The 15569-nt window shown below is 43.2% G+C and overlaps 1 protein-coding gene across 1 annotated transcript in view; it reads left to right on the top strand.

Moving 5' to 3' along the window:
* Window positions 1-10739, top strand: part of LOC120027911 (vesicular, overexpressed in cancer, prosurvival protein 1-like) — a 52985-nt gene extending 42246 nt beyond the window's left edge. The window contains exons 3-5 of the mRNA XM_038973006.1: window positions 1138-1215; window positions 8752-8885; window positions 10552-10739. Of these exons, the coding sequence (XP_038828934.1) occupies window positions 1138-1215; window positions 8752-8885; window positions 10552-10739 (400 nt within the window). The remainder of the gene's footprint in view (window positions 1-1137; window positions 1216-8751; window positions 8886-10551) is intronic.
* The last annotated feature ends 4830 nt before the right edge of the window (window positions 10740-15569 follow it).

Consider the following 15569-nt stretch of genomic DNA (forward strand, 5'->3'; position numbering starts at 1 on the left):
ACTTGTACCAGACTGGGAGACGGGCTAGGGCAGACTGTGAACAGATCGCCAGGTGGAATCCAAGCAGCAGTGCAGCAGGAGTAGGTGTCACACCCACTTGGGAGAAGATTTTATTTCTGGAGGCAGATTTCTTGTAGGAAATGCCAGTGGATGGTCTTTGAACAGCAGGAGGGGACTTCAAAGACTTGTTAGGCCCAAAGGCCTCGACACCTCACACCTCAGTGCTAATTGAAATTGTATCTTGTCTGTCCTAGCAAGCCTGGCAGACTTAAGTCAGCATTCAGTCCCCATAAAGTACTTTATTATAAAAAATAAAAAAAAGATAATTGGATGCTTCGGCACAATTCTCTTTTTATGAGTTTTTTTTTTTCATAGCCACTGACATTTTTTTAACGTTTTATGTTTGGTTTAGGTGATTTCCTCCAATTCCACGCAATGCTATGTATTAGTTTCCCATCCCTGGTTTCTGAAGCATCTTCAGGTCTGCACTAGTGCACATTTTTATCTAATTAGGCTTCACAAAGATTAACTGGTTAGTCCTTACATACCTTAGTCTGGGACTCCCTAGTCTAGAACTAATTCATCTAAATAATTAAGTTATTCTGGATTCATTTAAGTAGAATTTAGCCTAGTCCTGATTTTTAAACTCTGTCCGGGAAACCCATGTTGACTCCAGTGCTTTCCATAGTTTTGTCAAGTTGGCTGGATGTGCTTTGGGTGGTGGACCATTCTTGATACACATGAGAAACTGTTGAGTGTGAAAAACCCAGCAGCATTGCAATTCTTGACACACTCAAACCGGTGCGCCTGACACCTACTACCATAGCCCCATACAAAAGCACTTAAATATTCTGTCTTGCCCATTCACCCTCTGAATTGCACACATACACAATCCATCTCTCAAAGCTTAAAAATCCTTCTTTAACATGTCTCCTCCCCTTCATCTACACTGATTTGAATTGGATTTAACAGGTGACTTCAATAAGGGATCATAGCTTTCACCTGGTCAGTCGGTCATGGAAAGAGCAGGTGTTCTTAATGTTTGGTACATTCGGTGTATATAGCTCACTCCACTCTGTTTCTAGATGTGACTAGACAAAGTATATTTTTTTTACCAAGATTGCATTCTCATTTCAGATGCCGCTCGTACGAGGACTGCTGCGGGACCCGCTGCTGTGTCCGAGCCCTCTCCATCCAGCGGCTATGGTACTTCTGGTGAGTCCATCTTAACTCTGACTATACATGGACTGGACAAGAGTTTTTGGAGAGATTTTCAGTGTTATTTGTTTGGTCCAATCAAAAGCATGCATGACGTTAGCTGAATTGTAAGGCTTATTGTAATAATGCTGTTATTGGAACATAAATACCATGTCCAGGTCATTCACGAGTCACCTCTCTGACTGGCAACCGTTCCTCAATCTGGTGGTAAACAAATCATTGACGCAAATAAGGCACACGCCATGACTACTCTCCCGGTGGTACGAGCTCAGTTGAAAATGGGGCGACGTTTGGAGCCGCTTTACTTACTGTCGATTCATACAAGACCGAATGCAACATTTCCACAGGAGAAGACAGTATTTGCACCTGTAAGTTGCTGGGGGAAAATACTACCCAACTTCAAGACATCAAAGCGCATCATCCCAATAGACACTGTGTACAAAACATTAGGAACACCTTCCTAATATTGAGTTGCACCCCCGTTTTGACCTCAGAACAGCCTCAATTCGTCGAGGCATGGACTCTACAAGGTGTCACATTCCACAGGGATGCTAGCCCATGTTGACTCCAATGCTTCCCACAGTTGTGTGAAATTGGCTGGATGTCCTTTGGACCATTCCTGATACACACAGGGAAACTGAGTGTGAAACACCCAGCAGCGTGGTAGATCTTGACACACACAAACCGGTGCGCCTGGCACCTACTACCGTACCCCGTTCAAAGATACTGCAATATTTTGTCTTGCCCATTCACCCTCTTAATTGCACACATACACAATCCATGTCTCAATTGTCTCTTGGTTTAACAATTCTTCATCTCCACTGATTGAAGTGGATTTAACAAGTGACTTCCGGCGCCGACAGAGATGGCCGCCTCGCTTCGCGTTCCTAGGAAACTATGCAGTATTTTGTTTTTTTTATGTGTTATTTCTTACATTGGTACCCCAGGTAATCTTAGGTTTCATTACATACAGTCGGGAGGAACTACTGAATAAGAGTAGCGTCAACTCACCATCATTACAACCAGGAATATGACTCTCCCGAAGCGGATCCTGTGTTTTTCCTTCCACCCAGTACAATGGATCTGATCCCAGCCGGCGACCCTAAACAACGACACCGTAAAAGGGGCAAACGAAGCGGTCTTCTGGTCAGGCTTCGGAGACGGGCACATCGCGCTCCACTCCCTAGCATACTACTCGCCAATGTCCAGTCTCTTGACAACAAGGTTGATGAAATCCGAGCAAGGGTAACATTCCAGAGAGACATCAGAGACTGTAACGTTCTTTGCTTCACGGAAACATGGCTCACTCGAGAGACGCTAACGGAGTCGGTGCAGCCAGCTGGTTTCTTCACGCATCGCGCCGACAGAAACAAACATATTTCTGGTAAGAAGAGGGGCGGGGGTGTATGCCTTATGATTAACGAGACGTGGTGTGATCATAACAACATACAGGAACTCAAGTCATTCTGTTCACCTGATTTAGAATTCCTCACAATCAAATGTCGACCGCATTATCTACCAAGGGAATTCTCTTCGATTATAATCACAGCCGTATATATTCCCCCCCAAGCAGACACATCGATGGCCCTGAACGAACTTTATCTGACTCTTTGTAAACTGGAAACCACACACCCTGAGGATGCATTCATCGTAGCTGGGGATTTTAACAAGGCTAATCTGAAAACAAAACTCCCTAAATTCTATCAGCATATCGATTGTGCTACCAGGGCTGGTAAAACCTTGGATCATTGTTATACTAACTTCCGCGACGCATATAAGGCCCTCCCCCGCCCTCCTTTCGGAAAAGCTGACCACGACTCCATTTTGTTGCTTCCAGCCTACAAACAGAAACTAAAACAGCAAGCTCCCGCGCTCAGGTCTGTTCAACGCTGGTCCGACCAATCTGACTCCACGCTTCAAGACTGCTTCGATCACGTGGATTGGGATATGTTCCGCATTGCTTCCAACAACAACATTGACGAATACGCTGATTCGGTGAGCGAGTTCATTAGAAAGTGCATTGACGATGTCGTACCCACAGCAACGATTAAAACATTCCCAAACCAGAAACCGTGGATTGATGGCAGCATTCGCGTGAAACTGAAAGCGCGAACCACTGCTTTTAACCAGGGCAAGGTGACCGGAAACATGACCGAATACAAACAGTGTAGCTATTCCCTCCGCAAGGCAATCAAACAAGCTAAGTGCCAGTATAGAGACAAAGTAGAGTCGCAATTCAACAGCTCAGACACAAGAGGTATGTGGCAGGGTCTACAGTCAATCACGGATTACAAAAAGAAAACCAGCCCCGTCGCGGACCAGGATGTCTTGCTCCCAGACAGACTAAATAACTTTTTTTCTCGCTTTGAGGACAATACAGTGCCACTGACACGGCCCGCTACCAAAACCTGCGGGCTCTCCTTCACTGCAGCCGAGGTGAGTAAAACATTTAAACGTGTTAACCCTCGCAAGGCTGCAGGCCCAGACGGCATTCCCAGCTGCGTCCTCAGAGCATGCGCAGACCAGCTGGCTGGTGTGTTTACGGACATATTCAATCAATCCTTATCCCAGTCTGCTGTTGCCACATGCTTCAAGAGGGCTACCATTGTTCCTGTTCCCAAGAAAGCTAAGGTAACTGAGCTAAACGACTACCGCCCCGTAGCACTCACTTCCGTCATCATGAAGTGCTTTGAGAGACTAGTCAAGGACCATATCACCTCCACCCTACCTGACACCCTAGACCCACTCCAATTTGCTTACCGACCCAATAGGTCCACCGACGACGCAATCGCAACCACACTGCCCTAACCCATCTGGAAAAGAAGAATACCTATGTGAGAATGCTGTTCATCGACTACAGCTCAGCATTTAACACCATAGTACCCTCCAAACTCGTCATCAAGCTCGAGACCCTGGGTCTCGACCCCGCCCTGTGCAACTGGGTCCTGGAATTCCTGACGGGCCGCCCCCAGGTGGTGAGGGTAGGTAACAACATCTCCACCCCGCTGATCCTCAACACTGGGGCCCCACAAGGGTGCGTTCTGAGCCCTCTCCTGTACTCCCTGTTCACCCACGACTGCGTGGCCATGCACGCCTCCAACTCAATCATCAAGTTTGCGGACGACACTACAGTGGTAGGCTTGATTACAAACAACGACGAGACGGCCTACAGGGAGGAGGTGAGGGCCCTCAGTGTGGTGTCAGGAAAATAACCTCACACTCAACGTCAACAAAACAAAGGAGATGATTGTGGACTTCAGGAAACAGCAGAGGGAGCACCCCCCTATCCACATCGACGGGACAGTAGTGGAGAAGGTGGAAAGTTTTAAGTTCCTCGGTGTACACATCACGGACAAACTGAATTGGTCCACCCACACAGATAGCGTTGTGAAGAAGGCGCAGCAGCGCCTCTTCAACCTCAGGAGGCTGAAGAAATTCGGCTTGTCACCAAAAGCACTCACACACTTCTACAGATGCACAATCGAGAGCATCCTGTCGGGCTGTATCACCGCCTGGTACGGCAACTGCTCCGCCCACAACCGTAAGGCTCTCCAGAGGGTAGTGAGGTCTGCACAACACATCACCGGGGGCAAACTACCTGCCATCCAGGACACCTACACCACCCGATGTCACAGGAAGGCCATAAAGATCATCAAGGACAACAACCACCCGAGCCACTGCCTGTTCACCCCGCTATCATCCAGAAGACGAGGTCAGTACAGGTGCATCAAAGCAGGGACCGAGAGACTGAAAGACAGCTTCTATCTCAAGGCCATCAGACGGTTAAACAGCCACCACTAACATTTAGTGGCCGCTGCCAACATACTGACTCAACTCCAGCCACTTTAATAATGGGAATTGATGGAAATTATGTAAAAATGTATCACTAGCCACTTTAAACAATGCCACTTAATATAATGTTTACATACCCTACATTACTCATCTCATATGTATATGTATATACTGTACTCTATATCATCTACTGCATCTTGCCATCTGTATGTAATACATCTATCACTAGCCACTTTAAACTATGCCACTGTAACAGTATAACTTTAGTACGTCCCCTCGCCCCGACACGGGGACCTTCTGCACACATCAACAACTGACACCCACGAAGCATCGTTACCCATCGCTCCACAAAAGCCCCGGCCCTTGCAGAGCAAGGGGCAACACTACTTCTAGGTTTCAGAGCAAGTGACGTAACTGATTGAAACGCTGTTAGTGCGTACCCGCTAACTAGCTAGCCATTTCACATCCGTTACACCACTTTATGTTTATATACCCTACATTACTCATCTCATATGTATATACTGTACTCTATACCATCTACTGCATCTTGCCTATGCCGTTCTGTACCATCACTCATTCATATATCTTTATGTACATATTCTTTATCCTTTTACACTTGTGTGTATAAGGTAGTAGTTGTGGAATTGTTAGGTTAGATTACTTGTTGGTTATTACTGCATTGTCGGAACTAGAAGCACAAGCATTTCGCTACACTCACATTAACATCTGCTAACCATGTGTATGTGACAAATAAAATTTGATTTGATTTGACATCAATAAGGGATCATAGCTTTCTCCTGGATTCACCTGGTCCGTCTGTCATGAGAAGCGCAGGTGTAGGCTTACCCTGGCGTGACGTTTTGATAACCATGTAAATCTCTTTCTCTGACATGGTGACTTTTATCAATATATTAGTCTTTATTTACTCTCACATTCCAAAATGCTAATGAGCATCAACGTTGACATCATGCAAAGCTACAAATCCCTGCAAGCTCCTTCCTGCATGTCATCTCTAGCTGACACCTTTGCTAACAGGTATTGTGTCAATTTAAAACTTGCACAAGAAATGTAGCCAATTTATTCATTACTAAATTTAGCTAACTGATTTATGGTTAATCCAGAGATTTATTAAATTTGTCTCGATTCGTCAGTCTCGTAGAGATCATGGCATTTGTAGTTCTTTATGATAGCCACATTAGCAGATAATTAGCATTTAAATATGGGGGGTTAAATACAGGCAAATATATTGATAAAAGTCACCTTGCCTGAGATTAACACGGTTATCAAAATGTCACACCAGGGTAAGCCTACACAACACAGCTTATTTTAAGTGTTTCTAAAATCCCCTATGGGGGAAAAATTAACGGTGGGAAAAGAATTGGAACCATACTTAAAAAAAAAAAAAGTTTTAACTTTACTTAACTAAACTCAGCAAAAAAAGAAACGTCCCTTTTTCAGGACCCGGTCTTTCAAAGATAATTCGTAAAAATCCAAATAACTTCACAGATCTTCATTGTAAAGGGTATAAAAACTGTTTCCCATGCTTGTTCAATGACCCATAAACAATTAATGAACATGCACCTGTGGAACGGTCATTAAGACACTAACAGCTTACAGACGGTAGGCAACTAAGGTCACAGTTATGAAAACTTAGGACACTAAAGAGGCCTTTCTACTGACTCTGAAAAACACCATAAGAAGGATGCCCAGGGTCCCTGCTCATCTGTGTGAACGTGCCTTAGGCATGCTGCAAGGAGGCATGAGGACTGCAGATGTGGCAGGGCAATAAATTGCAAAGTCCGTACTGTGAGACGGCTAAGACAAATGTAACACATGATAATCACTTGTTGCTGTTTACTCTTGTTTCACTCTCCTCGGTCAACAACATGATTAGGACTGGCTGTGTGGTATCAGTAAACATGATTAGGACTGGCTGCGTGGTATCAGTAAACATGATTAGGACTGGCTGTGTGGTATCAGTCTCCTCAGTCAACAACATGATTAGGACTGGCTGTGTGGTATCAGTAAACATGATTAGGACTGGCTGTGTGGTATCACTCTCCTCGCTCAACAACATGATTAGGACTGGCTGTGTGGTATCAGTAAACATGATTAGGACTGGCTGTGTGGTATCACTCTCCTCGGTCAACAACATGATTAGGACTGGCTGTGTGGTATCAGTCAACATGTGTTCTCATGACATTTTGATTTGGGAAGTTCTAGTATGTTTTTCCTTGGAAACTATATAATTTAACAAAATACCTGCGTCACTAGTCCAGTGCAGTCAGTGGAATGGATCATTTTAGTCAGATATACACTACAGTTCAAAAGTTTGGGGTCACTTAGAAATGTCCTTGTTTTTAAAGAAAATCCCGAGCCAACAAGGTACAAATCTGTCGTTCTGCCCCTGAACAAGGCAGTTAACCCACTGTTCCTAGGCTGTCATTGAAAATAAGAATTTGTTCTTAACTGACTTGCCTAGTTAAATAAAGGTCAAATAAATAAAAAAATGTGTGTCTAGTTTGAGAAACAGACGCCTCACAAGTCCTCAACTGGCAGCTTCATTAAATAGTACCCGCAAAACACCAATCTCAACGTCAACTATGAAGAGGCGACTCCGGGATGTTGGCCTTCTAGGCAGAGTTGCAAAGAAAAAGCCATATCTCAGACTGGCCAATAAAAAGAAAAGATTAAGATTGGCAAAGAACACAGACACTGGACAGAGGAAGATTGGAAAAGTGTTATGGAGAGACAAATCTAAGTTTGAGGTGTTCGGATCACAAAGAAGAACATTCGTGAGAAGCTGAAAAGATGCTGGAGGAGTGCTTGGCGCCGTCTGTGAAGCGAGAGTCTAGTCATGGTCGAGGGAAAGAATAACAGAACAAAGTACAGAGATCCTTGATGAAAACCTGCTCAGGACCACAGACTGGGGGCGAAGGTTTACCTTCCAACAGGACAACGACCCTAAGCACACAGCCAAGACAACGCAGGAGTGGCTTCGTGGTAAGTCTCTGAATGTCTTTGAGTGGCCCAGCCAGACCCCGGACTTGAACCTGATCTAACAGCTCCAGAGAGACCTGAACATAGCTGTGCAGCAACGCTCCCCATCCAACCTGACAGAGCTTGAGAAGATCTGCAGAGATGAATGGGAGAAACTCCCCAAATACAGGTGTGCCAACCTTGTAGTGTCATACCCAAGAAGACTCAAGGCTGTAATCAACCAAGGACTGTGTAAAGGGTCTGAATACTTATGTAAATTTGAAGTTTGTATTTTTATTTATTTTTTTATTATAAATTTGCTAAAATTTCAACGCTGTTTTTGCTCTGTCATTGTGGGGTTTTGTGTGTAGATTGATGTTGGGGGGGAACTATTTGAATACATTTTAGAGTAAGGCTGTAACGTAACAAAGTGGAAAAAGTCAAGGGGTCTGAATGCTTTCCGAATGCACTGTAAAGTATGAAAAAGCTAATTTTATAAATGTTTTATTTTACTTTTATTGTGTACTAGATCATATGGGTTGAAAAGTATATATTTTTTCAGACGTAAATAAACAATTCCATGTGAAAGCCAAAGGTCATTGCTTTCTTGAGGTTGGAAACACTACTACGTTAATAAAATATTCCCTTCTTACTAGGTTGACTAAAGCCATAGCAAAACAGTACAAAATGGCTGCCAGTTTAACTTCATACTTCAATGCATGTCCCACTCTGACTGCTTCTCTTTCTCTCCCCTTTCTCCAGGTTGATGCTGATGATGGGGGTGCTATTCTGCTGCGGAGCGGGCATCTTCTTCCGCAGGTGCATTCACCCCTCGCCCCTCAGCGACGAGCATGCCTTCAACGTCTCCTTTACCAGGCAGCCTGTATCCACGCCAGGTCAGTGGGAGTATACGGCATAGACGAGCGGTTCCAGGAAGTGGACTCTCAATTCTTTTAACCCCATTGTGATAAATGTTAGCAATATTACTGTGCAACCTAGATGTTCTATTTTCTCTCTGAGATTGCAAGACAAATTCATATGTTGATGTATTTGGTTTCAACCTCTGTGTTGAAGTTATTTTTAGCCCGTTTCTGGTGCAAAGAGCCCCAAAAACTTCACTAACCTTGCGGTATGTATCATCCAATCACAGAGCAGATACAAGTCACGTGATACGCCAGCAAACACATGGCGGCACCCGACAGCAAAACACGTGACTTACATCTGCCCCATGATTGGACGATACAGCAGCATGTAATTTGGCCATGATGACTACAAGATGTAGATAAGTAAATTAGGCTATCCAGCTATCTTGCTGACATGGGCAAGTTGATCAACAGGGCATTTCTGACAGGTTATAAATATCTCTCCAAAGTCTGTCAGTGAACGACATGAGATAAACTTCCCATATTGCACCTTTGTGCCTTCTACTATTATAACTGTCAACAACAGAAATGTGAAAACCTGACTGAGTTCCTAAAAAATATGATTTAACGTCGGGACCCGCAGTCCACATTGATCCCGTTCCGTGTCTGAATCCAGAACCGCGGTCTGCCATTTGAGTATGGCTAGTATAACTGTCTTGGGGGTTAGCAATGGTTATCAATACTGTACCGTTATGTTCAAGTATTCAGAAATACATTTCTAGAGCAGGGTGATATCTGTCAAACAGGTTTCATTCTGATTAAGACATCGCTGAAGGAGACCCGAATCACAGGTTATTTTGATTCAAAGTGCCAATTTTACCCCCCCTGTGTTATCAGCAGTGACAGCTTTACTGGCCTTCACAGTGTTGCAGGAGATAAGATACCCAGCGGGGAGGGGAGGGGGTGGGGGGGTGTTTAATCAGATCTAATTATGTTTATTCCAGGTGCAGTGAGATAATTAAAATGGCTGCTGATGATAAACACACGCAGAGCCAGGCAGCCGCTCTTAGTCCAAATCATATATTTAGGCAGTGGTGTAAAGTACTTAAAATAAAAAAACTACTTTGGTAGTACTTTAAGGGGTATCTGTACTTTACTATTTAGATTTTTGATAACTTTTACGTCACTACATACCTAAAGAAAATGATGTACTTTTTACTCCATACATTTTTGCTGACACCCAAAAAGTATTCGTTGCATTTCCAATGCTTAGCAGGACAGGAAAATGGTTTAATTCACACCCTTATCAAGAGCTCATCTCTACTGCCTCTGATTTGGCAGACTCGCTAAGCACACATGCTTAATTTGTAAAGGATGTTGGTGTGCCCCTGAATATCCGTAAATAAAAAAACAAGAAAATGGTGCCGTCTGGTTTGCTTAATATAAGGAATTTGAAACGATTAATACTATTGATACTTAAGAATATTTTAAAAACTTTGGGATGTGGGATGTTTGTCATGAATATTTGATGTTGCATCCTGTGTTTCAGAACACTTAACGGGGGGCCCTTGAGCTGTTTAGAAGAGGGCGGAAAGAGGAACATTTTTAACTACTTTATTTGAATCAACAAATCACATGACTCATACAGACCTGAATTTGCACTCTGATTAACAGTGGTTTCTATGTCCTCCCCATGCAGTATCCCAGCAGCCTGGCATGGTAGGCTATGGCGACCCCGGCGGCGTCATGACTTCCCCCCTCAGCCCCGTCTACCCCATCCAGCCCGGCCCCGCCCATATGATGAACGACTACCCTCCACCGCCCTCGTACTGCAACCACCCACCCCCGCCTTACGAACAGATTTTCCGGACACCAGAGAAGAAGTAAGTCTCAGCGGCGTTCCCTCCGTTCCTTCTCCTTCGTTGTGACATCACCAGCAGAACGGACAAGGACAGGAGGGGACAGCCACAGTGTCCACTGTTATACTGTCAGCCCAAGTGGTCAACCAGGTCACAGGTCACAGGAAACTAACCACCTAGAGGAACAAACTGTCCTTCCTGAGGACCTGGATACAGACCGGCTAAATATGTCTCCATGGTTTGTATTTTCACAATCATTCATCCTTTCTAATTTACACAAAAGTATAATTATATATACCAGTCTTTTTCTGCTGGCAGTGCCATCTTGATGAGCATGGTCTGTGACCTGATCTGTAGTGAGGCACTCGGACTCCTGTAAATGACACTAAACTGAGGAATTTCAATGGAGACCCAAGATCAGCACATTGCTTTTAGACGTACAGAATCATTTTAGCATTATGGTAGAGTAAGCTGACCTAGGACCAGCACATTGCTTTTAGAGGAACAGAATCATTTTAGCATTATGGTAGAGTAAGCTGACCTAGGACCAGCACATTGCTTTTAGACGAACAGATTCATTTTAGCATTATGGTAGAGTAAGCTGACCTAGGACCAGCACATTGCTTTTAGACGAACAGATTCATTTTAGCATTATGGTAGAGTAAGCTGACCTAGGACCAGCACATTGCTTTTAGACGAACAGATTCATTTTAGCATTATGGTAGAGTAAGCTGACCTAGGACCAGGGCATAAGAACAGACACTGTCTAAAACTGTACACGAGTGACAGCAAATTGGAGTTGAAAGCCACCTTGGAGAAGTTAAAACACGAGGTGTTTTAAATAGCTTAAATGGTTAAAGACTCTGTTAGGAGGCTGACTTGCGTCCACACTAATTGGGCTGCTTGTCTTCTCCTGAATCCTGTGACTATAAACACTCCGGGCAGGAAGTCTGATCGCTGTGAAGGAGGGAAACGGACCTGGATTTATCAGACCTATTTTGTGCGTTGGAGAGAGCGGTAATTTGGAGAGGCAGATTTTTTTTGTTTATTCACATTATGGACGCGTGTATTCCTACTGTGCGGACTGTGGCGATTCATCCCTCTGGATCGGCAAGAAATCCAATCAACCAGCCGGACTCCAAATTGAGACCAAGTCATGTGGTTTCCATTGTGACAATTTCAGCCAGTAACAGCTTTCACCCTAGACATGCCAACGCCATATTCTCTAAGAATCCAGTTCCACTCAAAGCCAGATTTTTTTTTAACCATCACAGAGGTTCAGCCATGGTTTTTCAGAGATCTGGACTTCAGTTTGTATAGTAAGGAGCTCGACCAGAATGAGGATTAACTCAAATCAATGCGTTTGTTCCGCATGCATGCAGGTTGCAACTGGATCACGTTTCACTGAGGAGCTCAAGGACATTGTATACTGTACCTTCGAAGTATTCACATCCCCTGTCTTTTTCCACATTTAGTTGTTACAAAGTGGGATTAAAATGATCTGTCTTTTTTTTTTGTGTCAACGATCTACACAAAATATTCTACAGCCACCACTAGGCTTGACGATATGGAGAGGGGTACTCAGTAATGCGATGTTTGGGGCAAATCCAATACAAAACACTTTGTTTTCAGGACAAAAAGTGAATTGCTTTGCCACATTTTTTGCAGTTTTATTTTAGTGCCTGGTTGGAAACAGGATGCATGTTTTGGAATATTTTTATTCTGTACAGGCTTCCTTCTTTTTACTCTGTCCTTTAGGTTAGTATTATGGAGTAACTACAATGTTGTTGATCCATATTCAGTTTTCTCCTATCACAGCCATTAAACTCTGTAACTGTTTTAAAGTCACCATGGTGAAATCCCTGAGAGGTTTCCTTCCTCTCCGGCAACTGAGTTAGGAAGGACGCCTGTATCTTTGTAGTGACTGGGTGTATTGATACACCATCCAAAGCCTAATTAATAACTTGACCGTGCTGAAAGGGATATTCAATGTCTTTGTGGTTGAATCTGTTTGAAATTCACTGCTTGACTAAAGTACCTTATACAGATAATTGTGTGTGGGGTACAGAGATGATTTAAAAAATCACGTTATACACTTACTGTGGAGTGTCCATGCAATTTATGTGACTTAAGCACATTTTGACTCCTGAACTTATTTAGGCTTGCCATAACAAAGGGGTTGAATATTTATTGACTGAAGACATGACACATTTTGAATGAATTTGTCAAATATATTCTTAACCTAAATTCCACTTTGACATTATGGGATTATTGTGTGTAGACCAGGGACAAATCTCAATTTAAGGAATTTTAAATGCAGGCTGTAACACACAATTTTGGGGGGAAAAGTCCAGGGGTGTGAATACTTTTCTGAAGACACTGTGTATGGGAAGCGTTGACTAATGACATACTCTGGTAGAATTGACGGATTCTCAATTTCTGTGCTGCAACAAATCTCTAGAAAACGTAGTGGTAGTCACAAACGCTAACGGCACTCTTCAAATCAAATGTTATTGGTCACATAGACCATATTTAGCAGAAAAAGAAAAACGCACACCTATTTAGGAGAGGTGCTGGCTAGCGGAGTAGAAAACTTGAAAATAAAGGAGAGCATTTTTGCATGTGTGTGCGGCTCTCCTTTATTTTCACATAGACATGTTTAGCAGATGTTATTGCGGGTGAAATGCTTGTCAAAGTTGCTTAGGAGCACAGCTGTCATATCTTACTACTTTCAGTAGCCTAGTTGTTCAAACAAGCAGAATGTTATTGGTCAACTGGTCCTGCATTAGGTACAACTCTGTAAATTGGTAAAAAAATGATTTCATGTATAAATCTGGAAGCATTTAATTTCAGATAACACATTTCACAAGACAACCATTCTACATGATGTGTATAGTAAAGACTCCATGTGACTGGCAATTGGTTGAGTAGTTCCTAGACCCTGGTATGGACCCACGATTTGGGGGGGAGACCAGGATGTGTTCTGTTGACATCTAGTGTGAAACAGGCACCCAAACCCTCAAGGAACACGATCATGTGAAAATGTCCTAAGAGAGGTGACTATTGTCTTTGCAGGATATGAGACCATAAGATCTGTTGACCAGATCCAACTAACCAACCGTAACTGTCATAGAGCAACATCCTCGTGGACATTTCAAGTCTATTTGTAGATAGCTGGCAAACTGTGTACATGGACACTATTAGAGCAGAACCAAGAAGGGTGATCTATAGTAGGGTAAGTGTTTAGTATTGGATGTTGTGCAGACATTTGGCTAATCTGACTTTTTATTTATTTAAATCATTTTAACTATGCAACAGAGGTTTAAATCGTGGAGCTAGAGGATTTTATTTGACTGTGGTAGCGGTCGGTTGGTTTTTGCCATTTTATGTTACTACAAAAAAAAAAGTAATTATCCATCCATGAGATGTGGTTAATAAAATTTCCTTCTGATCAAAGTTGGTGTTGATTTATTCACTTTAAAGTTGTCCGTGACTGCCGTCTCACTTCAGTCCAGCTTTGAGAATTTAAAAAATATATATATACATTTTTTTTACTGGGTCACATTTGTTTAAATATTCTCAGGATGGAAAACTGTTTAGTATTTTCATTCATTCCTATTCTGACAAAGAATGTGACACTCCCTAAACATTTTATAAAATGGTATCCATGTATTTTGCTTATTGCATTACATTTGCTAGAAGCCACATTTCTGCGTGGTTCTGGTACCGACCGACAATTTCACTTATAAATTGATCTGTGGACACGGTAGACCGAAATGGCTTGCACTGAGCGATAGCCCTGGTTCCCACGGACACGGGCTTTTTCTCTCAGCCTGTCTGACATAGGATGTCAACTCAAACCACTTGAAGCTGGGATGCCCTCCTACCATTTTCATTTGCTCTTCAGACTCTCCAACACCTGGCTGAACAACCTGGTCACAGAGCATTTCGTATTATTCTGTACGTAAATCCTACACACTCCATTTAGTATGCTATGTTTCGTAAGACCGATGGTTACTTAATGCAAAAACAAAAGTAGGGTGGTTGGTCAGATGTACAACGCTAACATCTAGCAACCCAACGGTTGAGTTACAGTTCATAGAAGGAAACCAGTCAATTGAAATAAATTCATTAGCCCCTAATCTATGGATTTCACATGACTGGGCAGGAGCGCAGCCCTGCGTGGGCCTGGGAGGTCCACCCACTTGGGAGCCAGGCCCAGCCAATCACAATGAGTTTTTCCCACAAAGGGGCTTTATTACAGACAGAAATACTCCTCAGCACCCCCCCCCCCCTCAGACGATCCCGCAGGTGAAGAAGCCGGATGTGGAGGTCCTGTGCTGGCGTGGTTACACGTGGTCTGCAGTTGTGAGGCAGGTTGGACTTGCTGCCAAATTCTCTAAAACGACATTGGAGGCAGCTTATGGTACAAAAATGAACATTCAAATCTCTGGCAACAGCTCTGGTGGACATTCCTGCAGTCAGCATGCCAATTACACACTCCCTCAAAACATCTGTGGCATTGTGTTGTGACAAAACTTAAAATTTTAGTGGCCTTTTATTGTCCCCAGTACAGGGTGTAATGATCATGCTGTTTTAATCAGCTTCTTGATATTTCACACCTGTCAAGTGGATGGATTATCTTGGCAAAGGAGAAATGCTCACTAACAGGGATGTAAACAAAATTGTGCACAAAATGTGAGGAAAAATAAGCTTTTCGTGTGTATGGAACATTTCTGGGATTTTATTTCAGTTCATGGGACCAACACTTTGCAACTACAGTATTTATGCTTCCCCTGACAGTAACCCTTTAACCTAACGCCTAAACTTAAAGCTAACATTAGCCACCTAGCTAGAG

Source organism: Salvelinus namaycush, chromosome 33 (genome assembly GCF_016432855.1).
Source record: "Salvelinus namaycush isolate Seneca chromosome 33, SaNama_1.0, whole genome shotgun sequence".
NCBI lineage: Eukaryota > Metazoa > Chordata > Actinopteri > Salmoniformes > Salmonidae > Salvelinus > Salvelinus namaycush.